The sequence below is a fragment of the Gekko japonicus genome, unplaced genomic scaffold (assembly GCF_001447785.1).
Source record: "Gekko japonicus isolate JY-2015 unplaced genomic scaffold, Gekko_japonicus_V1.1 scaffold2340, whole genome shotgun sequence".
In the NCBI taxonomy this organism is placed as follows: domain Eukaryota; kingdom Metazoa; phylum Chordata; class Lepidosauria; order Squamata; family Gekkonidae; genus Gekko; species Gekko japonicus.
Genome location: NW_015170345.1, coordinates 175611 through 201543, shown reverse-complemented (window position 1 = coordinate 201543; position 25933 = coordinate 175611). Strand labels below are relative to the sequence as shown.

The following is a 25933-nucleotide window of genomic DNA, read 5'->3' as shown; positions in this document are numbered from 1 at the left end:
AAGCGGAAGGCATATAAAGGACTGACCACATTCTTGCAAAATCATCAAAACAATTAGAGGTGGTTGATTCCAGAAGGACTGGTCTTTAAATTTAAAGACAAAAGAGAGAAGACTCCATTTTCAAGGCACAAGACTTTTTGAAGAGACACGCCAGCTCAGAGGAAGAAGCAGAACTTGCTAAGTGGAATGTTTTTAGCAGCGACGATGACAGCAGCCCGGAGGGAGGAGACGGAGAACCGGAGGAAAAAGGAGCGGTAGGAGGTGCTTCCTACAACCTGAGAGGCAGACGCCCCAACACCTGATGAAATCTGAAAAGTGCTTTAAAGGACAATACTATTAATAACCCAAAAGGACATTACTAATATAATTAACCTTTTTATTTTTGACAGGTAAAGAAGAAAGATCGTCCATTCACGGATGAAGCTATGGAATGTATTAATACTAACAAAAGATTAATATACTAAATTACTCATCACTCACCACTATTCTTAATCCCTCTATATACCCTCCCTTTTTTCTGAAAATTTAAAAGCAATAAAATTCTCTCCTTTTAAGGAGAGTTTATTAAAAAAAGAAACGATAATGAAAAAAATCTATATGAAACAACCCAATAATAAAACAATCCATGTTGGTATTAATGACAAAAATGAAAGAAATGAAACAAACTTCCATACACAGGTCTAATGCTTTCCAGGTTTCCTGCAGAAATGGAAATTTTAGCTTATACATTAAACTGGTGAATCTATTGGATCTGGGTACCAGTGCTTTAACCTTTCCATCAGATTCTTAGGAAAGGGTGCTAAGGCTGAATGTGTTGGAAACATGGCACAAAGAACAGATAGCAGTAGTGTCCATTTAGTTTAAATGAAGGGTTTTCATTCATCACTACCAAGAACAATAAACAGTAGGCAGTTGTGGCTGCTTCCACTGAGCCTTAGATTCAATATTGAAAAGAAAGGAGATTAGCCATCATAATGGAAAGATTAATTTAAATCAGCAAAAGTTGAAAACAAAATAAGTGACATTAAGACTGACCTTTGTAATGTTGGCCATGATCATTAACATATTTCCTGTAAAAACATCTCCTTTCAAAATATCCATCAGAGTCTTTGTGAAACAAAGGGAGCTTGGTTTAACTGACTGGCAAGCATGTATTGTTGACGATCAGAAGTTCTCAGAACTACCTGCCCTTTCTTTCCTTTCAATGCTTTACGTTAAACACATTTTGTGAACTGGAAAAGGAGTACAGTTGCTTGCGGGTATTTCCTTGCATTTTGGTATATAAATCATAACTTTGCATTTTTGCAAATTCATTATATCAAAGAGTGGCATCCCAAACTGTTCAGTTATATAACCCCTATGACCATTAGTGGATAATTGTGTATGATCTGCAACATATTAATGGTCTTGACTAAAAAAGAAATCTAACTGGGTGTAGAAATTTGAGAACTCAGAAACACCATCAGTTTTAACTGACTTGTAATGCAACAATCCTCTACCCAAGTCTTATGGTTGGTCAAAGACAGATCTGTGTTGGGTTCACTGAAAATTGTGTAACATTTTCAGAGATATAATCTCCTTTTCTTTTAAAGTCTGTTAACATTAAATATATAATACTCATTAATTCATTGCAAGGGATCATAGGCCCATGGCAGAATCCATTTAATGAGTGTTACAATTGTTCTCCTTCCTTATAAACAGAGTTTTTGATAATTCAATGACTAACAGATTTATTAGCACATAGGTAATTGCTGGATTAGAATTTAACAACAAACCTAATTGTAATAATCAAACAGAAAATGTTCCAGCTGCTGTGAATCTTGGACTTCTGACTTTCGCAAAGAGATGTCATACACTGTACTTCTTGCATTTTGTGGTATTCTAACCCTCTGCAGGCAGTTCCCTCTGTATCAATTCATGTAGCAGTATCTGCTGATTAAGCACTCTGTTTCATCTGCATCTGTTATACTAGGCACTAGCCATGAAATCTATGCTATAATTAATCTGTTAATCTTCAAGGTGGTATGATACTACTTTGGAGCAGACTAAGAATTCCTTCCATATTGAGGAACTGCAATATCCTGCCTCCCCACACATTTAATTATTCAAAAGCAGGTTGCTTCTGTGCATGTGCTTAGGCAGGCTTTCAGACATAAGGGCTAAATCCATTACACCTTTCCTCCAGTGAAAAAACTTCAATTTCTGATTTTCTGTCTCCCTCATCCCTTCCATTGCCAACCGGTACCTCAAAGGTCATGGGTGCAAGGGGGGGATGGGGGTTCTGGTGTCACACAGGCACACAACGTCACTTCCAGCAAAAACTGTGACATTGTGATGTTAGGGTCAAAATTATACAGTTTAACCATATTGTTTTGGAGAATCCTAGGTCATCGCCCCGATGACATGCAGTCTCTCCCAGGTTTTTTGCCAAAAGTGAAATCACACATTGACATGACGCTTGCGCATGCATGCACACACACACACAGCTTAATTGCAAAGATTTGGCAAGTTATAGGACATTCTCACAGACATCCCTACTGTTGCTGCAAGAAAGTGGTCTAAGCCCTAAACAGGCCAGCTGTGAGTGGCAGAAGTAGGACCCTGAACGTTTTTTTGTCCAAGGGTGGGCCATGGGCAGTTGGGCTTCCCAGCATATGTGTAGCCCAGAGGTGCTGTTTTACTCACAGGTAGCCCTAAATAATGGGGCACCCCACTTCTAACCTGAACCAGAGACCCACAAACTCAGGTCAGGGAAGGCACTCCTGGCCTGAAACACAGAGCAAGCCAAAGCTCTGCAAAAGGGTTTAATTTCAGGAAATAAGGCAGCCCTTCAAAACAATCTCCAACTTCCCCCTCCACCCAGCAGAGGTATGTTTATGGAATAACAATGAGTTCTACCAGGTATTGTATTTGCATTTCTAAAGCTATTCAGAGGCCACCTGGCAAATAGCCCTTCAGCCTCCAGAACTTCACCTAGCCCTTTTTGTGTGAAAATCCTTTGTGTGAAAATCTATCTCCAAAACTGTCTTTCCTGCTCCATCCCTCAGGATACTGAGATAAACCAATCATACATTCAAATGTTTAGTGATCCTTCCTGATGCTAATCAGACCCTCATATCCCACCTTTTGTCTATACTTGGGAATCTATTCAGCCTACCCTGGCAGAACCATCAATGGTCATCAAACCCATTCAGCTAGCCACCCAACACCTGGCTAATCCTATCAATGCTATTGTATATCCAGATTCTGCCCCTCTGGAACCTCACTGGTCACACCTAGGTATGGCTCCTCCTGGTGCCACACCCCTTGAGGCCCATGATTGCTCCAAGTAATCTTTTGTCTTCACCTGAGATAAACCCCTCAAGGGCTCCCATTGGTCTGCATTGTTTTCCAATGTCTATATCCATCAAGGCACATGGCACCAGATTGTGTGTCTGCCCCTGATGCCAACTGTCAGTTCACCCCCAAATTTTGGTTTGGGCCATAATCCCTTCTTCATGGACAGGTTATATTACCCTGCAACTGACCCCTCTATTCACTATCATCACCTCTGCTTTCTCAGTTCTGAATTGTGTGAACTTTTTGAATGCTTAGTGTGCTTGTAATTAGGGAAATTCTTTAATAAAAACAATTTAATTTACTCTTCAAATTTGGAGTCTTCCTACTGTACCGGACCTTAGTATACAATTGGTGTGCAATCCCTGTACCTCTCTGGTTTCCCCTGCCACGTAGCTAATTTTCCCCAACAATGAGGCATGCCATTGGTGGTAACATATGGCCTGGGCAGGTGCCTCTCTGTTGCCCATTAGCTAAGACTGCCCTTGGCCAGTGTTGAAAAATCCCTAATTATGGTTGCCTCTCACACCACTTCCACAGGTGAAGTCAGAGGGGTTTTCACCAGAAGTGACGAGTCTAGTCGGCCTTTATTTCTGACATGTTATTTTTCTATGTATTTATGGTGTTTATGGTAGAACATTCTTTCATGTATCCTCACAAGAAACTGAAACGTATGTTTACTATCTATTCTTCTGGTCATGATAAGCCATGGAGCAGACTTACCTGTTGGCCACCTTTGCCGCCTAGGGCTTGGGGGACAGACATAGAAGGGGTGAGCCAGATGCAAGCTGGCCACATGGTCCTCAGGGAGAGGCAGCTTGCCTAGTAGCAGCTGCTGGTGAGCAACTCACGATGAATGGGTCACAAGGGAGGGGTGGAACCAGGAGGTTGAATTATGGGTCACATTCCGCATTCCCTTTCCCTATTTAAGGCAGCTGCCTCTTGGGCTAAGTCCTCAGCTGGCTTAGAAAATTAGAAAGAATGATTTAGAAAGTAAATTAGAACGAAATATTTTTGAGGTTTAAAAAGAGCCTTGTTGCATTGTTGAGGCTACTACCTGCTTGTACCTTGCCTTTCCTAGCTACTTAAATCTGCCAGGAAGGGGGATTGACTGACTGGGTCTGACAGGTAGTTAATGTCTCCTTGAGAGATACGGTGATTGCCCAAGCCTTAGAATAGGCTGTGGTGTATCTACTACTTGGACCCAGGAGATTTCAGTAGCTATTGACCATCCTGAAATATTGAGCAAAGTAATTGTGAACAGATAGGGATGGGCATCAAATTGAATGAGCCATTTAAACCAAACAGCTGTTTCTCATGATGAGCAGAAAGCAGGTTTTTAAATGGGTCAGAGCCTTTTTTTTAACCCCTGCTTTCTGCTCTTCATGAACCACCATGAGCCACCACAAACTGCATCAAAATTCATGGAAGTTCAGCCCAAGCAAGCTCAATCTCATTAGATCTCAGAAGCTAAACAGGTCCAACCCTGGCAAGTACTTGGAAAGGCGACTTCCAAGGAATATCACGGTCAGCACACAGAAGTAAAGTAATTGTGAACAGGTGATGGCTGATAGGGATGGGCATCAAATTGAATGAGCCATTTAAACCAAACAGCTGTTTCTCATGATGAGCAGAAAGCAGGTTTTTAAATGGGTCAGAGCCTTTTTTTTTCTAACCCCAGCTTTCTACTCTTCATGAACCACCATGAGCCACCACAAACTGCATCAAAATTCATGGAAGTTCAGCCAAGCAAGCTCAGTCTCATTAGATCTCAGAAGCTAAACAGGTCCAACCCTGGCAAGTACTTGGAAAGGCGACTTCCAAGGAATATCACGGTCAGCACACAGAGGTAGACAATATCAAGCCACCTCTCTGAAACTTCCAAACCCCACTAGGGGTCACTAGTCATCAACCATGACTTCCAGGCACATGCATGCACGCACACACACACACACACACACAAATACTCACCCAAAAATTTCATGGAAGTTTATGGTGGTTGGGTCTTCAGTTCACAAACCATGAACTGGCAAAAAATTGTGATAAACTTTAGTTAATGAGCCAGTTCATGTCCACCCCTAGTGGCTGAACAACTTCAGGAATTCCTGGATGGAGTGCATTGTTTGGAACCTTTTTATTCTTTTTTAGGCCTGATTATGGGACTGCAACCACCTTGGGCACCCTAGTGGATGACTTGCACTGGGAGACAGACAGAAGGAATCCAACTCTATTGATTCTCCTGGACCTCTTAGCAGTTTTCAGTACCATTAATCATGGTATCCTTTAAGGATGCCTTTCCAGACTGGGAGTGGAAAGCAACATTTTGCAGGGCTTCCTGTCCTACCTGAAGTCTAGGTTTCAGAAGGCAGTGCTGGGGGAATGCTGTTCAGCCCCTTAGTCTTTGTCTGTGGGATCCCACAAGGCTATTGCTTGTCCCCTGAGCTTTTCAATATCTACATTTGAGATCGGTTGTCACCAATATGCAGATGACATTCAGCACTATCTTATCCTTCTGGCCAGTCCCAGAGAAGCAGTAGAAATCCTGAACCAGTGCCTGAAACAGTTTTGGAATGGCTGAGGGCCAATTAACTGAATATTAATCTTGACCAAATAGAAGTGCTACTGGTGAGCAGAAGGTCTGACCCACGGCAGAAAGTCTGTCACCCAGAGCAGAAGGTGTGTCACCCATTATGGATGGAGCTCCACTCCCCTTGAAGGAGCAGTTCCATAGTTTGCAGTGTTCTTGAATTCAGACCTACCAATAGATAAGTATGTGGCAGCTGTGGCCAGGAGTGCCTTTTATTAGCTTTGGCTGCAGTCACACACACTAAATAATCCACTTTCAATCCTCTTTCAGTGCACTTTCCATCTGGATTTTTACTGTGTGATCTGGCAAAAGTGGATTATTTAGTGTGTGTGACCACAGCCTTTGACTGGTTAGTAGCTGTGGCCTTTCCTAGGCAGAAAAGATCTGGCCACTGCGTTATATACTGGTTGCATCTGGATTAGATTACCACAGTGTCCTGTACATGGGGCTTCCCTTGAGAACTGTTCAGAAATTTCAATTGGTAAAGAATGATGCAGCCAGGATATTTGACAGGAGTGGCTTATGGGGTCCTATCACTCCAGTCTTGGTGTTTCGACAGTGGCACCCAATCTGTTTCAGACCAGTTATGCTAGAGAAATGGCTGCTTTGAAGGGTGGACTCTATGGCATTGTACTCCGCACCCAATCTGTTTCAGACCAGTTATGCTAGAGAAATGGCTGCTTTGAAGGGTAGACTCTATGGCATTGTACTCCTCTGAGCTCCCGCCTGTTATCCTGCCTTACCCAGGCTCCACTCATCAAATCTCTAGGAATTTCCCAACCTGGAGATGGCAACCCTACTTCCAGGCACAATTTAAGATGTTGGTGTTAACCTCTAAACCCTCATATAGCTTGGGACCACCAAACTCAAAGAACTGCCTACTTCCTTATGAACCTCACACATTCTGGTGTAGTTATTTGGGAATGACTTCTTAAATGACAGACAATTTTCAGTTAGGGGTCACTAGTCATCAACCATGACTTCCAGGCACATGCATGCACGCACACACACACACACACACACAAATACTCACCCAAAAATTTCATGGAAGTGTATGGTGGTTGGGTCTTCAGTTCACAAACCATGAACTGGCAAAAAATTGTGATAAACTTTAGTTAATGAGCCAGTTCATGTCCACCCCTAGTGGCTGAACAACTTCAGGAATTCCTGGATGGAGTGCATTGTTTGGAACCTTTTTATTCTTTTTTAGGCCTGATTATGGGACTGCAACCACCTTGGGCACCCTAGTGGATGACTTGCACTGGGAGACGGACAGAAGGAATCCAACTCTATTGATTCTCCTGGACCTCTTAGCAGTTTTCAGTACCATTAATCATGGTATCCTTTAAGGATGCCTTTCCAGACTGGGAGTGGAAAGCAACATTTTGCAGGGCTTCCTGTCCTACCTGAAGTCTAGGTTTCAGAAGGCAGTGCTGGGGGAATGCTGTTCAGCCCCTTAGTCTTTGTCTGTGGGATCCCACAAGGCTATTGCTTGTCCCCTGAGCTTTTCAATATCTACATTTGAGATCGGTTGTCACCAATATGCAGATGACATTCAGCACTATCTTATCCTTCTGGCCAGTCCCAGAGAAGCAGTAGAAATCCTGAACCAGTGCCTGAAACAGTTTTGGAATGGCCGAGGGCCAATAAACTGAAGATTAATCTTGACCAAATAGAAGTGCTACTGGTGAGCAGAAGGTCTGACCCACGGCAGAAAGTCTGTCACCCAGAGCAGAAGGTGTGTCACCCATTATGGATGGAGCTCCACTCCCCTTGAAGGAGCAGTTCCATAGTTTGCAGTGTTCTTGAATTCAGACCTACCAATAGATAAGTATGTGGCAGCTGTGGCCAGGAGTGCCTTTTATTAGCTTTGGCTGCAGTCACATACACTAAATAATCCACTTTCAATCCTCTTTCAGTGCACTTTCCATCTGGATTTTTACTGTGTGAACTGGCAAAAGTGGATTATTTAGTGTGTGTGACCACAGCCTTTGACTGGTTAGTAGCTGTGGCCTTTCCTAGGCAGAAAAGATCTGGCCACTGGGGTAATATACTGGTTGCATCTGGATTAGATTACCACAGTGTCCTGTACATGGGGCTTCCCTTGAGAACTGTTCAGAAATTTCAATTGGTAAAGAATGATGCAGCCAGGATATTTGACAGGAGTGGCTTATGGGGTCCTATCACTCCAGTCTTGGTGTTTCGACAGTGGCACCCAATCTGTTTCAGACCAGTTATGCTAGAGAAATGGCTGCTTTGAAGGGTGGACTCTATGGCATTGTACTCCTCTGAGCTCCCGCCTGTTATCCTGCCTTACCCAGGCTCCACTCATCAAATCTCTAGGAATTTCCCAACCTAGAGATGGCAACCCTACTTCCAGGCACACAGTCTACGGTCAGCTACAGTCATCTTCCAAGGCTATGCTTTGGGTACCCCCAGCTTCTGTGACTAGGCAGTTGGCAACCTGGGAGATGGATTCATTCGTTGGCATCCAAATACAAGATATTTTTGGAGTGGTGCCAAAGTAATGGAATGGTTTACCAGGATGAGTGCAGAAGGCACCTTTACTCCTTGCCTTCCAGACCATGTGTAAGAGCCAGTTTGGTGTAGTGGTTAAGTGTGTGGACTCTAATCTGTGAGAACCGGGTTTGATTCCCCACTCCTCCACTTGCACCTGCTGATGTGACCTTGGGTCAGTCACAAGCTCTGGCACAGCTGTACCTGAAAGAGCAGCTTGTGTCAGAGTTCTCTCAGCCCCACCCACCTCACAGGGTGTCTGTTGTGGGGAGGGGAAGGGAAAAGGAGTTTGTAAGCCGCTCTGAGACTCCAAGTGAAGGGCGGGGTATAAATCCAATCTCTTCTTCTTCTTCTTCTTCTTCTACAAGAGAACAGATAGAGAAAGATAGAGATGGAGTTGTTGGAGGAAGGTTTGTTCCAGTTCTGTCTTGATGGGCATTATGTTGTGGTAATTTGCTGTACTATTATGTTTTATGTTCTTATGACCACTTGTTATTGCTTATGTAACAGGAGAAATGTGGAGCATAAATGTTTTAAATAAATAAATAAGTTATTGAGGTGCTACAGGATGCATTGTAATACTGGCTGCAGAAGGCTAACTCTGAAATCTGTCATTATTATATTGTATAATTGCATATCTATAATGTATAATTGTATAGTGGAGCCAGTTCGGTGTAGTGGTTAAGTGCGCAGACTCTAATCTGGGAGAACCGGGTTTGATTCCCCACTCCTCCACTTGCACCTGGCTGGATGACCTTGGGCAAGCCATAGTTCTGGCACAGCTGTTCTTGAAAAAGAGCAGTTTCTGTCAGAGCTCTTTCAGCCCCACCTACCTCACAGGGTGTCTGTTGTGGGGAGGGGAGGGGAAGGGAAAGGAGATTGTAAGCCGCTCTGAGACTCATTTGGGCAGTGAAGGATGGAGTATAAATCCAATCTCTTCTTCTTCCTCTATGTTGACAGGCTGTTACTTGTCCCTATGTCTGTGTCACCAGCCCACCAGGATGTTGACAGTTGATGGGAAGATTAATCAGGGAGGTCTCAGAAAGGTTACTCATACTGATTGTATGCAATAGCCTGCTCATTTTGCCAAACAACTTGTGAATTGTTTCCCCAGTACTTCTAAACTGGTCATGAAAAGCCACCTGACCAGGTGAAGGTATAACCCTGCCTCACCCGTTTCCTAGTGGAATTAGGATACTGAGTTTCAAATAATTTTAAAGAGAAAATAGATATTGTCCTGATCCACAGTACAGCCAAACTTGTGGAGTGGGGAAGGGAGGGGCAGAGGCTGGGTCCTGGTGGCCATCACAAGGTATCGATTGTTAGAGAGCATAACTAGCTAACGGATTTATTTATATTTTGTTTCCTTTGTGCCTTTGTGGTTTAGTCTGAGTCCTTCTGACAGTCAGTCTGTGTTTATTCCACACACACACACACACACCTCAAGTGAGTCAGGCCCTACCAAGGTTAAACACCTGCGTAAGAATGGATGGCCAGCATTGTGCCAAATGATAGAATTCTGGGCAAATGCAAGAACTTTGATGGCAAAATCACTTCTAGGTCACACCCAGCCCCCCGCCCATAAGGTGAGTCTCCCACAAGTTGCCAGCCTCAGGTAACAATCATCCAGCTCCTCTTGCTTTTAGTCTCCTAAAAGATCTTAGCACCACTTTTGCATCTCCCTCTTTCTCCATTTTGCCACAAGAGAGAACTATTTCTTTTGCAAGAGCAAACCTAACAGCTGCCATCTCCCCTTTCACAATCCTGCTAAATGTGGACCAAATTTGCCTTGATGTGGTTTACAGAGACCAGCCTGAATTTATTTAAAATGAAAAAGAAATGTAATAAGAAAATTAAAAGCACACACAGCAGACTGAGCAAATTATATATTTTAAACGCATCTGTCTGTCCCTGGGTCTAAAACTTATCCCTGTATTGTTAAAGGGACAGGCAGAAATAACAGTTCCAGGCTTTCTTGTTTAGACTAAGGTCATCCCAGGCCCTGGTCACACGGGAGGATTTGCCCCGTGAAATGGACGGATTAAGGGTGCATCAAACGGGTGCAATCATACGGCAACATCTGGGAAGCGTAGCACACCCATCTCCAACCCATACTGTCGCCCCAAAGAAGCTGATTTAAAAGGCATTGGGGAAAAGGTAGTAGCTTCCGGTAAATGTGCGGCACGGGCGGGCATCTGATTGGAGACGCACCAGTAGCCCGTGGGATCCAGCAGCCGTCTGCGACCTGTGCATGTGCAGTAACGCAGTACTACCGTGTTGCCTTGCTGGGACTACACTGTTGCCTCCCTGGTGTGATCAGCTGCTGATGGCCTGAGGAAAGAGCTGTGGGGGACCGTAAGATCGTGCTCCCACACTTCTTTTAGCTCTGACTCTAAAATGCCTCCCTTCCAGTGCGGATTTTCCCGCTCGTGTGATCAGAGCCCCAGTTATCTTTTCCATCTGACAGGTCACTGTTCTTCAGACCCTATGCCAAATTATGTCTCTTGGAAAGTTGATTCTCCTGAAAGACTAAAATGTGTTTGTTCTAAAGCATTACTTCCCCCAAATCTCTAAGAGTGCTCTTCTTCCCACCATTCCCCCTGTAAATTCAGCAAGGTGGGAGGAAAAGAAACTTAAAGCCACTTTAAAGCTCAAGGTTTCCATTGCATACATGCTGTCTAACCAACTTGGCTCTTATTTGTTCTCTGAGACCACAGTTATTCATAAACAAATGCAGGGGTCGTTTCGTAGAAAAAGAGCTAGGGGAACTCATTAGCATAACTCATTAGCATATGCCGCACACCCCTGACATCACCGGATTTGTGTCATAAGGCCACACACCCCGCCCCCAATGGTCCCGGCTGCCGCCGGCCTTGCAGCTCCCATGAGGGGCCCGGCGGTGGACCTGCAAGGTCGGCGGGAGTGCGAGGAAGCCCCGCGAAGGCCCTCCCTGGCCCCAGGCAGGCAGGGGTGGGGAGAGGCAGGGAGGAAGCAACTTACCCTCCCTCTTCTCCTGCCTCCTCCTGGCTGAATGAGGGCCGGAAGCGGGGTGGCCAGAAGCAGGGGGCAGGGCTTCGTCATGTGCCCCGCCCCGTACCTCACCCGGGGGAACCGCGATCTCCCCCGAAATGACCTCTGAACAAATGGCTACTCTGCCAACTGCTTCAGTTTGGAATTTAGAAAGAACTGGGGTGGGGAAGAACTAGCTGTTTTCTTTTAACCAGGCTACTTAGTGGGGCATTTTGAGCTTAACCTTGGAGCACTCACAGAGTGCAAATTCAACATCCACCAAGGAAAGCAGAAAATTAAAATGACCTCTGAACAAATGGCTACTCTGCCAACTGCTTCAGTTTGGAATTTAGAAAGAACTGGGGTGGGGAAGAACTAGCTGTTTTCTTTTAACCAGGCTACTTAGTGGGGCATTTTGAGCTTAACCTTGGAGCACTCACAGAGTGCAAATTCAACATCCACCAAGGAAAGCAGAAAATTCCTGCACAAATACTTAGGTGAAGTGTCATTTCATCACACCCTCCACTTCCTGGATTGCCTCTGGCTCCGCCCAGGTTATATACCTGGAAAAAACATACAAAAAAGATGGACTGCAGTTGCTGCTAGCCTCAGTTCTGTCTTCTGCCAGCACAACTTGTTATAAAGTTATACCATGAAGAAAGTGTATACAGAGAAAAACGTTTCTTCTGTAATGAATTTAGGATTACTCAGTCTGTCTAGCCAACAGGATGCTGCACTAGATGGACCCATATGACTTTTCTTATGTTGTTAATAATGAACAACAATGATTTATAAATGGCTGGCTCTCTAGTAATCTGTTTTTGGCATGTGTGTTTCTGATACAGATGGGGACTGATAAAGGAATACCACAAAATCTCTTCAGAGATGCACCTATTTAAACCAAAAGCAATCTCTAAAACTGAAGCATGCATTTGCTTGACTGTATTTCAGAAGATAGGATCCAGCCCAAAGACATTTGAAAAAAACAGATTACATTATTACCTCTGAAAATTTACACTTCCTGGAGCAATTGCATCAAGTGGAATTATGTGTGATCTCACAGTATTTCTTAAATGTTTAAAACTGCTCTTCCGCTAGAACCTCCAAAGCAATAATCTTCAGTAACTGTCTATTTCCAGGGACACAGATTATGAAATGAAAATACTCTGGACTTCCTTGGCATAGAGTAGGGAGTTCAAGAAGATCAAATTGCATTAGCTCATGCCTTCCGGTACAGGTTAGAACTTGTATAAATTCTGAAACTTGCCTCCCCTTTAGGTATGCAGAAAGCATGAGTTCCCAAATATTCTTCTTTTGGATGCTTTTAATATATCCTGCTCTTCTTCATAAATCAGGTATTGTGTCTATATTGTATAAGCTATTTGTGTTGGTGGTTGCCTGATTAGATTTAAAGGATAATTTAGCTTGAAACTAGTAGCAGCTCAATCTAAGATTGTGAATGCAGCACACACAAAAAATAAGATTTTATCTGTCAGTACCAGGTGTTTGGTGCACAGGGGTAAAGGGATAAAAAAGTTCATCAATGGAAAAAGTACAGAGATACTTTTTTAAAAAAAATGTGTTGTGCAAGTAGTTTGAGTATACAGCTCTTGCTTAGGAAAAAAAGTCTTGATTATCAGAAAGAATACATTTGTGTTTTTTTCCCCTTTTTACTGGGAATTCTCATGGGCAAACTATTTAAATATAATATAGCTAAGACAGGTTAAAAAACAGATTTCAGAGGCTGAAATTTTTAACTGAGGAGCAGATTCACACAGATATGTGCAGAAGAGGCTTGAAAGAGGCTTGTAGCCATGTTGGTCTGAAACAGCAGCACCTTTAAGACCACCTTTAAGACCAACAAAAGTTTTATTCAAGGTCTAAGCTTTCGTGTGCAAGTGCTCTTGCACAAAAAAGCTTAAACCTTGAAGAAAACTTTGTTGGTCTTAAAGGCACTACTGAACTCAAACTTTGTTCTGAAAAATCAAGACTTATATGTCACATTTCTCTTTCTTCACTTTTGGACCTGTGTTCTGTTCTCTAGTACTTACACATGATTTACTGGGCTCTCCAAATTTCACAGGGAAATTTATGCAAAGTTTTCTGTGGAAATAGTCAATCTTCTCAGTAAAGGCATCATAAAAATTGTATGCATGCATTATGTTGTCTCATCACCTCTTTCATAGACCCACAAGCACACTCAAGTCTTACCAAAGTATTATTGCTTTGCATTTCTGGAAAATATAGAACCGTATTTTTATCTATTGCATTTTACTCATAAATGCTTTTATGTTTTGGAAAGGTGCGCAGCAAATTCGTCTTGTGAATGGATGGAACAGATGTGCCGGGAGAGTAGAGGTTTTTCATGAAGGAGACTGGGGTACAATTTGTGATGACCACTTTGGTCTGAATGAGTCACAAGTAGTATGTAATCAACTTGGTTGTGGAGTCCCAACAACTGTGCTGGGATGGTCTTATTTTGGACCAGGCTCGGGATCCATCTTGCTGGACAACGTAAAATGTGATGGAGACGAATCCTTCATATGGAACTGTTCTCACTCTGCCTGGTATGAAAATAATTGTGGACACAATGAAGATATCAGTGTCATCTGCTCAGGTAACATCTTCTGTCCGCTTTCAAACAATGCAGGACTTTTTCCATTGCAAGCAAACATCGGCTATATCAAGGTCTGGTGTTGCAATCAGGATGCCTACAAACAAAGCAATTATTGAACATGTAATACAGCTGTAATTCAAAATGTTATTCAACTGGTTGGAAAAGGTATTAAAATATTTAGATAATAAGAAGTTGGATAAACAGGAAAGTAATTTAGATGGTGTTATGGTGGCATGCAGAACAAATTAATTCGGGTAATCAGAAATGCTGAACAAGTAAGGATCAGATAACGTAGTTCCTAATATAAATAACTAATATGTTCAGTTCTGTAGATTCAAATCTTTTCCAGTTATGAAAGTTTAAAGAAATCAAGAAAGCAAACATATTTACACAATGCTCAGCGTGAGGGATTCATGCATGGGAATCTTACCATATCTGGTACTGTGCTATTACAGACTGGTTAATCTAATATCACTGTCTATTGACTGACAACTTGCTAATCACTCATAAAGGAGAACGTGTAAGCAAGAAATAGGTACTGAAACATTATGTTTCAGTAGCATGCCTAGTTATTGTACAATGCTGCTAATCAGGGTATCAGTTGTAAAACCACTCACCAACTCAGCTGAATTCCATGGGATACAGGCTCAAACTTTTGAGATGGCAAATTATCTCAGGGGCCGGCTACATGCTTAACTAAGAATTTTCCCATTAAAACATGTATGAACACAATCATTTATACAGAGGTGCAATTTAGTAGCAATACAAGTACTACTTTCTGTTTTTGAATTTACAGAAGCTGGACCTGAGCCAACAGGTAAGCTTGTTTATTTATGGAACGTCCAGAAAAATTCTGCTTATAGCATTGAATTGTCTTTTCTAAATACACAGCCAGTGAGATCCCAATCATATCAAAGGGGTAATCATCCAGAGCCCATACTTTCTTCTAGATTTGCTATCACATTTTGTACTTTTTATTCTCTGTCTGTCTTCGAACAGGTTCAGACTACATGGAAACAACCCCATCAAACTCAGAGTTAAACACAGGTATGCATCTTAAAAAATAATGAGCACAAAGAATAAAAAAGTAATGCCCACTTTAGAAAAAAAAATATATTACAGTCAGCAGCTTATTTTCAGACAACATCCAGTTCCCCAAGACAAAAGGATTGGATATAAAGTTTCCATTCCACTAACAGTGAAATCTTCCGCTAGCTCAAGAACATATCTCTTGTGCTAGAGTTGGCCCCTTGCATCAGAGGAAGAATTCATAATGGAATGGAACCCGGGATTCAACCCAATGATTTCTAGGTGTAGTCCGCACAAGTTTTGTGATCAAGGTATCTCACCTGCCAGGTAAGTATAGTCCTAGCAAGAATTTTAAACCCAAACAGATTTATGGATTCATTTATAGTATCATAGAATTACTAGATCATATATATTGTACCATTATTGGGAGTTACCTCATTTCATACCCAACCTTGGACCTGATCAGTTACAACCAGCATCATCGAAAATCTTTGGTCATGTGACACACCAGGTTCCTATATAAACCATGAAAGAAGGCCAGCTTTTAAATAATGCACATCTTGACTTAGAATTAGAGAATTAGAGACCTGGATTTATCAGATCCACTGAAAAGAAAATACACAATAGAGCAGGGCTTTTTATTGGGGGGGGGATTTTAGTTTTTGATAAAGGTCACACCACAGAATTGTTTAAAGCACATGCTTCAGTGGCGGCAGCAGTGTCAAACAAGAAGAGGCACAGGCAGAGGGCACCCAGGAGCTGGCCTAAGCAAGGTATCACTCAAGAGGAAATTGGCTGCAGCACTGCTATACTAAATAGACTGTGCCGTTGCAGACAGGATGGGTGCATTGGCCTACGTGCTGCACCAACCAGGAAGTTCACCAGCACCCTCACAAACCCCTTGAGAAATCAAGGATAGGGAGACAACCTATGCTGTATTCAGAGTCATAAAAGTGAACTGGTGGCCATTTGCCAGAAAAGATTATCTGGTAGGTCTTAAGAGTGATCAAGCAGGACCCTTTGAGCTGAATCGCTCAGGGTCCATCTTCTCACATACCCTGAACCTCAGCAGAGTAGAGGTGGAGGGAAATCTTCCCCATCTCTCAACAGTTTGTTGCAAGCCCTCACTTGTAAAAATATAGAAAGAGCTTTGTTGTATATCTTACAGACATCTTACCTGTATGTTTGGTTGGTGCAATGAATCCCTGACCTGGATAGCCCAGGCCAGGCTGATTTTGTCAGATCTTGGGAGCTAAGTAGGGTTGGCCCTGGTTAGTACTTGGATGGGAGGCCGCCAAGGAATACCAGGGTTGCTACACAGAGGCAACCAATGACAAACCACCTCTGAACGTTTCTTGCCTTGAAAACCCTCCAGGGTTCCTTTAACTCAGCTGTGACTTGACAGCACACACACTCAGAAAAGTATGTGTGTGTGTGTGTGTGTGTGTGTGTGTGTGTGTGTAAAGTGTCGTCAAGTCACAGCTGACGTATGGCAAACCTAGCAAGGGGCTTTCAAGGCAAGGGAGAAGCAGACTCTCCCTTGGTGGTCCCACGTCCAAGTACTGACCCTGCTTAGCTTTGAGATCAGACAAGACAGAGCTATACTGTGCTGCCTTCCCTCCCAGTATCTCTCAATAAACATATTTTAAATATTTATTGAAGACATTACAACATGATTTAACCTAAACGGTGCACCATCTGATCCCTTTCCCTTATGAATCTGCCTGATGTGGTGATAGCTGATACTTAGTATGTCAAGAACGCTGTTAATTCTCCAGCTTTTTATTTATTTGTTCAATTTATACCCCGCCCTCCCCGTCAAGGCAGTCTCAGGGCAGCTTCATAAAACCATCTAAAAACAATTCAATATAAAAACAATTCAATATCATAAAGTGCTAGCAGGATCCATATTAATACAATTGCTTAAAGATGGTGGTAGCATCATATTAATGTATTCGGTGGTCTGTCTTGATAGTCAGCTCATTGATCTTTCCCAAATATATGTAGCAGGCACAGGCTATAGGTGGCTAAACCAGGGGACAGAGCTCTATGTCTTCCAGTTGTTAGTGGTGGCTCTTTAATTGAAGGCCTAGTGGAAGAGCTTCATCTTACAGGCCCTGCGGAACTGTAAAAGATCCCACAGGGCCCTGATATCTTCTGGGAGCTCGTTCCACCAGTATGGAGCCACCACTGAGAAGGCCCTGGCAGTAACTAGCCTGGCGTCCTTGGGACCCGGGAGGGTCAGTCGATTTTGGGACCCTGACCGCAGTGCTCTCTGGGGAATATCTGGGAAAAGGCGGTCCCTCAGGTATCTTGGTCCCTGACCATAAAGGGCTTTAAAGGTGAGAACCAGCACCTTGAAACGGAATCAGTATGCTATCAGCAGCCAGTGCAATGCCTTCAGCACAGGCTGGATGTGTTCCCACATGGGGAGGCCCATCAAGAGCCTGGCTGCAGCATTTTGCCCTAGCTGCAGCTTCTGGATTTGCGACAAGGGCAGCCCCATGTAGAGAGTGTTACAGTAGTCCAATCTCAAGGTGACCATCGTAAGGATCACTGTTGCCAAGTTGTTGTGGTTGAGGAAGGGAACCAGCTGCCTGATCAGCTGAAGATGGTAAAAGACTGACTTGGCAGTGGCTGCTACCTCGGCCTCCATTGTTAAGGAGGCATCCAAGAGCACTCCCAAGCTCCTAACCTCCAGTGCTAGCCAATGTTCCCTCTAAGCTGTCGAGTCTTTTGAGCAAAAATTCTACTTTGTGAGCTACTGGCATTAAAGTTGTGAGCGAGCGATTGGGATACTGCATAAATTAGTTTGCTCTGGAGCCATCCTTCCTGAGCGAAGACAAAAATGTGTGAGCCAGGGGCTAAAAAACTGTGAGCTAGCTCACACTAACTCAGCTTAGAGGGAACACTGGTGCTGGCACCAACGGTGCCCCATCGAAAGTCGGGAGTGGGATCCCTACCCCCAGGCTGCCCCGGCTCAGGCACAGGACTTTCGTCTTTGTCAGATTTAAATTCAATCATCCAGCCATGGCTTGTAACTCCTGGTCTAGATCTTCCAGTCTGGAGTCAGACTGGCCACCCAACAACAGATAGAGCTGGGCGTCATCCACATACTGGGCAAAGAGGCACATATACATGTTGAATAGCATCGGGGAAAGCACTTCCCTTGAGGCACTCCACAGTTCAGTGGGTGCCTTCAGGACAGCTGATGTGGTGAATTAGAGTGGAAGTATCAACACTGGTACATTTGTGAATGGTTTGTCTTTAATTTTAAAGTCTCAGAGTTTTTCATTGCCTGTTTCCTTTCCCTCCCATTTCCCCCCCTCTATTACTCATAACACCACCTGAAAAAGTTAACTTGACATCATCTGCCACCTCTACAGTAATTGGATCCTCCACGATGTATACCATTGAACCACCTACAAGTGCTCCTGCAGGTATGAAACATTAAGAACATTTTAAAAAGAATTTACACAGAATTAACAATGATACAGGTCAAAGTACAATAAAGTAAGACAGACTGAATGGCATTCAATTAAGGATTAATTATTGAAGAAGCAACTTATATAAAATTAAAAAAGGAGTAGGCCTCTTTTTTTCAAAAAATTGAAAAAGGATACACAGGCCCTGGTCACACGAGTGGGATAATCCGCAGGGGACGGGAGGCTTTTTGAGCCGGAGCAAAAAGACGCGCAGTAGCGCAATCTCACCTTCCCCCGAGGCCCCGTGCCCAAGCTTCCAGCAGCCGATCACTCCATGCTAAGCAACAGAGCAGCAAGGCATTTGTGCGCATGCATGGGTCACCGACGAGCGCTGGCTGCAACTGGCTACCACTGCTTCCTGATCAGGCGCCCACATGCGCTGCACAACATCGTGAAACTAGTACATGGTTCACAATAGCTTTTAAATCCGCGTCTTCAGGCCGAAGCTATGGGTTAGAGACAGGAGTGCGACATTTCCCAGATGTTCAGGTATGATCATGCAGCTTTAATCCACAGGCAAGCTGTCCCTCCCACGGGGCAAATTTGCCGTGTGAACGGGGCCACAGTAGACTATATCCTCTAAGTAAACTAATAATTCTTAGCATCAGAGCATTCTAGACTTTTGTGTTTCTTCCATTATTTATGATAATTACAAAAATAGGTGTTTCTCATACAAAAAATAGGTGTTTTGTAGCATTAGTCATTAATATGAAAACAAACCAAATTCCTCATATAAACAGAGCTGATGTGGTGAATTAGAGTGGAAGTATGAACACTGGTACATTTGTGAATGGTTTGTATAAACACTTTATAATGCAAAAAGTGATTTTCTTTTGTGTTTATTGCAGCCAGTGTTTTTTTCAACACAAGGGCATAGACAGAGCAGAATGTTCCTTAGAAGGAGGGGGGAGAAAGGCTCTGGGCTTTCTTGATTGACTGCAAACAGTAGCCATTAGGATTGCATACATGTTTGAGTAGGGTTGCCAACTCTGGGCTGCAAAATTTCTGGAGATTCAGGTGGGAAGGGCTGGGTTTGTAGAGAGGAGGGGCCTTAGCTAGGTATAATGGCATGGAATCCACTCTTCAAAGCAGCCATTTTCTCCAGGGCAACTGATCACTGTAGTTTGCAGGTCAGTTGAAAGATCTCCAGGCACCACCCGGAGGCTGGCAAAAATTGTGAAGTATTCCAGTCCTGAAGGAATTCGGGTGGGACTTTGTCTTCCTCTCCCCTTCCAATGCTCCACCAAATTTTGTCTTGCACTTTGCAGCTTCCTTGCTGCTCTCCTAACTCTTCTTCATGCTACTTTCTTCATGTGGCTGTAGTGCCGTCTGTCTTACTGTTTGCAGGAAAGGTGGGATATAAGTCAAATAAAATAAAAATTAAAAAATAAATCTTACGTTTCAATGCTCAATAGACCTTAGTACTAAAAATTGGTGAAATTCATTGCCTCAAAAAGTGTATGTGGGGGGGTATCCTATCGGTCTGAAATGTAGCAATGTGAGTGTCCTCAGGAAATATCACAGTCCTGCTGAGTTTTATCCACTTTGAATGGAAAACCATGAAGACCCAAGAAAAGGGGGGGTCTCTTCCAATGAAACCAATGGGAAATAATAATGAAAATGAAAAAAACAATAATGGATGAAACAATAACAATATAGAACCATATAAAACAACTAAATAACAAAACAGACCTTCAGGGATTAATAATAAGAACAATACAGGAATAAAATAAATTCCCATGCACAAGTCTAGAGCACTTACACAGTTTGTGCACATTGTCACAGGAATCCTATCAATGACAGTGTATGGTTTGTTGTTCTCCCAGGACAGACTGGGAAGTTAAAACAGCCCAAGAAGCAAGCAAAGCTGAGTAGCCCCTGCTCCAAGACCCCACTGCAGAAATGGCCATCTTATCTGGCCTGTGGCACCAAAGATGGGGGTTGGCTAACCCATTGGATCCTCATCGCAACAAGAGGCAATGGGTCACACATTGCTGACACTGCTGGCCTGGTCTGAGCTAAGTGGCCCCTGCCATGCTGGAAGAGCTACTGGGGCTTGACCCCGTTTGCTCCTGACTTGCAGTCAAGTAGCCCACTGGGAATATTCCCTGTAAATCCACCACTATCCCTGATCCATACCACAAACTGGTCTTGAGAGGCAATGGCTTGCTTAGGACACTGAGTTTATGTGAGTTAATGGCAGAACTGGGGTTTGAAGAGATAACTTTGGGTCACAAAGTTCAGTTGCTTCGCTCCTAGGCTGATCTCTCTATTGGAGCACTCAGACATGACCCTTGGCTCTGCTTACAGAGGCAATCATGAAGATCTCTGCCCAACTAAATGTCAATCCAGCCCCTTCCTCCAAGACTCAGCATGTGTCTGAAGATTCCTTTACCATGCTCAGCACGTATGACTAAGGCAATTCATGGCACAATGGGGTTGCCAGGTCCAAATGACAAACTGGCAGGGGACTTACCGAGACACTCTGGGAGAGGGGAGGTAAGAAGCGCAATGGACCTACATCACCTACATCACCTGGAGTTGATGTAGGCATGTTGGCGATGTAGGGCGATTGTCTGGTTTGGGGGCAAAACTCTATGGTTTGAAGCTAATTCTACCATAAAGTTGAAAAGTACTGAAACTTACTAGTGATTTCAGCTCTCATACTTTATTTCAGCTCAGAACAAAGACAAATTGCCCAGCTCGCAGGCTGGTTTATATGCACAACAACCCCACACCCAAAACACACCCACACACTGGTGATTGGCTATTTACAGTGGTTGAGAGTTCCATAGGCTCTTGACTGGAAGCCTAGCCTGCTAATAGGTGCGGGCTAGGATCCACTTGTCCACTTGTCCCATTGTTCCTGCGAGCGAAGCTTGACGGCTTCGCCTGACCGCGTGGCACAATGGCCACGCATGCGGTCTGGAATGGATACATTACAAAAAGTTTCACCCAAAAACCAGAGCATCACCCCCCAAAGTCACTGATGTGCGTATGTCACTTCCAGATGATGTAGGCATGTTGTGTAACTCTCCCCCACCGGCCAGCTGGCCAGCGCCAAAGGGAGCACCAGAAACTGGGGGATCCCACATGCACTGGGGGGGGCAGGCAACCCTATGGCACAGCCATGTCATATTCCTGCCAGCAGGTTTTAGCAGGAATATTTTTTTCAATGCTCTGGCTGACTTTCTTGTGTTACAGTCCAAGAGGCCATGCTCTGCATTAATGAAGTCCTGTTTAACATCAGTTGCTATAGGACTTCTGATGGCAGTATTGGGAAAGTCTTTGTTCTCAGATCCTAGATGGATTAAAGGCGGGCATCAATTCTCCTTTTGGCTCAAAATTGGCTCATATATTACCTTACAATCAGAAGTTTCTGGTCAGGTTGGTGTGAGCCAAAGTGAGGTCAAGAGTAAGCAAGGCAAGGTTTCCTCAGATCTAAGAATGAACAGGCAGGCTACCTGAGGAGGGATCTGTTGGGTCCTGTAACCTCCCGAACTCCCTTCACTGTATTTGATCTCTTTACTTCTGAGATGCTAACCAAATCATATGAAGGAACAGACGGATTGCAGAAAAAAAGTACTGCCTCTGCGCAGAAAAGCTACAACTCAAAATATTGCACTTCAATAGAGAAGAAAAAGTGTGTTAAATTTGTAACTGGCCATACACAAGTAGAGGATTTATTAAGTATTAGGTATGCTGATTCAATGCACTGGATATTGTTAACTCCTGAGGGGAATGTGTCAGTCTCCTTGTTGAACTGATCCCTGCTAGGCCAAATATAAGACTCAAACATTAATGCAATCAGCAAAGTGGCAAGGGCCGCTTTACCAATTGCAATTTAGTAAATCCCTGCCAGATGGTTCTGCAGTGAATCCCACGTCATACGAAACAACTGCATGCAGTTTGTTTTTGCCATATAAACATGATATTCTTTGGCTGGAAGGTCTTGCCAGTGAGAGGAAGTATAAACGGATGGCAGAGATGGAAAGAGATGTGGCATGGGAAAGACTGAAGGTGAGAGAAGGGGATCCAACTATAGTTGGGAATTGGATGGGGGGTCTTAAAAGAGTACAGAAAGTGGTGGGCAGTTCATAGGAGAGCCAGGCATTGACTGACTTGTAGGAGATAGAGCAAAAGGGAGACTGAAAGAACAGAGAGAGAGAGAAGAAGGGAGAGTAAAGCAGAGAATCCAACTATATTCTGCCTGACCTACAGTGCATGCATGGTCTTCAGGGTGGTAGAGGCAAATCGGGACAAAGAAATCGAAAATTCTGGCTTGATCTGGGATATTTATCCTGTGTTACTTATGTTTTTAGAAGGGTCTCATGAATGTTGTGGTGCTCAAACGTTAACTTACCAGCAGAGGTAATACTAACCCTTGACAAGAGGCTGATCTATCATTTGTTAATATCCATGACTACAACCCAAGCTTGAAATGCTTCTTCTTGTCTTTCATTTGACATTAGATATCCCTCCATCAACTACGAAAAGGAGTGTTACAGCTGGTAGGTATAGATGCTATGAGATGTAGACAGTGCTAGTTAACCTTACAGATGACCTCCAGAGACACCTGGATTGGGGCAGATCGGTGCTGCTGTTGTTACTTGACCTGACAGCAGCGTTCGATATGGTTGATTACGATCTTATGGCCAATGTGGGGATATGTGGGACAGCCATACAGTGGTTTGTCTCCTTTCTCCACAGTCAGGGACAGAGAGTGGAGCTTGGGGAAAGAGTCTCGCCAAGTTACCCTTTGGTATGCAGCATCCTGCAAGGGGCGATTCTCTCATGTTATTTAATATCTATATGTGCCCCCTCTGGAGCTGGGCTGGAGCTTTGGGCTGGGTTACCATCAATATGCTGATGACACCCAGATATATTTATTAATGGATGGCCAACAGAACTCCATCCTGGATGCTTTGGCCAATGGGTTTGGAGGCTGTGGCTGGGTGGTTAATAAAGAACCATCTGAAACTAAATCCATCAAAGATTGAGGTCCTGTGCCTGGGTCAAGGGGGATGGAATTGGGGATCCAACTCCCAGCCCTTGGCGGGGTACTGTTAACATCAGCACCAACAGTGAAGAGCTTGGACGTGATTTTGGATGTCTCGCTATCTATGGAGGCCCAAATCACAAACGTTGCCAGATCAGCATTCCTCCATCTTCGCCAGATTAGGCAACTGGCTCCCTACCTCTCTCCCGTTGACATGGCCACAGTGATTTAAGCAATGGTAACCTCCAGGCTGGACTACTGTAACTTGCTCTATGCAGGGCTATCCTTGAGACTGATCCAGAAACGTCACCTGGTCCAGAACACAGTGGTGGGTGTCCTTACAGGAACACCACAACCAGTGCCCGACCAGATGTCCTGGCTTCCAGTTGAATACTGGGTCAAATTCAAGGTTTTAGTTTTAACCTTTAAAGCCCTATGTGGTCTGGGACCAACATACCTTCAGTACTGTCTTCCCCGGTATGTTCCTTGAAGAGCATTACACTCGATAGGTCAAGATCTGCTGGTGACACCCAGCCCTAAGGATGTTCGGTTAGCCTCAACCAGAGCCAGAGGCTTCTTGTCTCTGGTGCCAGCCTGGTGAAACAGTCTTCCTATTGAGATTCGGGCCCTGCGGGACTTAATGCAATTCTGCAGTGCCTGCAAGATGAAGATGTTCCACTAGGCATATGGTTGAGGTGGAGATCTATTTATACGGGCCTCCCCCTGCACTGCTATCGTTATCTTTTAACTGCCTGTTCTACCCACGTACTAGCTGCCATCCACATGTAAATATGTGGGGAACCTGCATGGGAGCAGATGGGGATGGACTGGTTAAACAATGCCATCTACTATGTATTGTTAATATTAATTGATCTTATTGTTACTTGGGTTTTAAGATTGTTATTTTATATGTTGAACTATGTTATTCATTGTTCTATTATAACCCTCCCTGAGCCTACTTGTGTGTGTGTGTGGGAGTGCTAGAAACCAAATAAATAAATAAATAGTAGTAGGGGGTCAAACATTAGCTTACCAGCAGATGTTCAGAGGTAATATTAACTTTGACAAGAGGTAGATCTTTCATTTCATTTGTTAATATCCATGATTATACCCCTGGCTTGAAATGTTTCTTCTTGTCTGTCTTTTAACAGTAGCTACCCCTCCATTATCTACAGAGAGGAGTGTTACAACTGGTAAATATAGATGCCACTTCTTAAAAATAAAAAATTATTCATCAGAAATTCACTATTATATATTGTTTAAATATTTATGTTGATTTCAATCTTAACTTGGTTTCCTTAATTTCCTTTCGCCAAGGTCGGGGACAGAGGGTGGCACTTGGGGGGGGCAGTTGTCTCACCAGCACTCACTTGAATGGGGTGTGCTGCAAGGAGCAATTCTCTCCCCAATGTTATTCAACATCTATATATGCCCCCTTGCCCAGATTATCCAGAGGTATTGGCTGGGTTGTCACCAGTTTGCGGATGATACCCAGCTGTATCTATGATGAACAGCCACCCAGACTCTGCTCCTGAATATCTGGACAGGGCATTACAAGCTGTGGCTGGATGGTTGCAGCATAGCCGACTGAAATTGAATCCATTGAGGACGGAGGTCCTGCACCTGGGCTGTGGGGAACTGGGGTTAGGTATCATGCTCCACTGGTGCCAAAACTGAAGGTAAAGATCCTGGGGGTGTTCCTGGATGCCTTGCTGACTATGGAGGCCCAGGTCACCACCACTGCCAGGTCTGCCTAACCTAAAGGCCTGGCCAGATCTGGGATATTTATCCTGTGTTGTCTGTCTTTGTAGGGGGCTCTTGCAATGGTGGCAGGGAGTCAAACATTAGCTTACCAGAAGATGTTAAGAAGTAATGTTAACACTGAAAATGGGTGGATCTATGGTTTCATTTGTTAATATCCATGACTATACCCCTAGCCTGAAATGTTTCTTCTTGTCTCTCTTTTAACATTAGCTACCTCTCCATCATCTACACAGAGGAGTGATACAACTGGTAAATAGAGATGCCATTTTTAAAAAAAAATTGGCAGAATTTTACTATAGATTGTATCTTGATATCATCCTTGATCCATTTTCTCATTAATATCTCGTTCAGCAAGACCCTCATCCATAAGACTGGCAGATGGAAATGGGAACTGTGAAGGCCGTGTTGAAGTCTACCACAATGGAAGCTGGGGAACCATCTGTGATGATTCTTGGGACATGCGTGAGGCTTGGGTTGTATGCAGACAGCTGAACTGTGGAGAGGCCCTTTCCTCTCCCGGAGGAGCCAGAAATGGTGAAGGCTCTGGTAGAATTTACCTGGATGAATTGCAGTGCCGGGGAAATGAAACA

General features: G+C 43.7%; 1 protein-coding gene across 1 annotated transcript in view; it reads left to right on the top strand.

Annotated features, from left to right (window-relative positions):
• Window positions 1-25933, top strand: part of LOC107116292 (deleted in malignant brain tumors 1 protein-like) — a 149372-nt gene that overhangs the window by 79685 nt on the left and 43754 nt on the right. The window contains 7 exon segments of the mRNA XM_015418191.1: window positions 12728-12804; window positions 13752-14066; window positions 14863-14883; window positions 15066-15113; window positions 18452-18535; window positions 25554-25592; window positions 25695-25933. The exon segment at window positions 25695-25933 is cut by the window's right edge and continues 1 nt beyond it. Coding sequence (XP_015273677.1) covers window positions 12728-12804; window positions 13752-14066; window positions 14863-14883; window positions 15066-15113; window positions 18452-18535; window positions 25554-25592; window positions 25695-25933 — 823 coding nt within the window.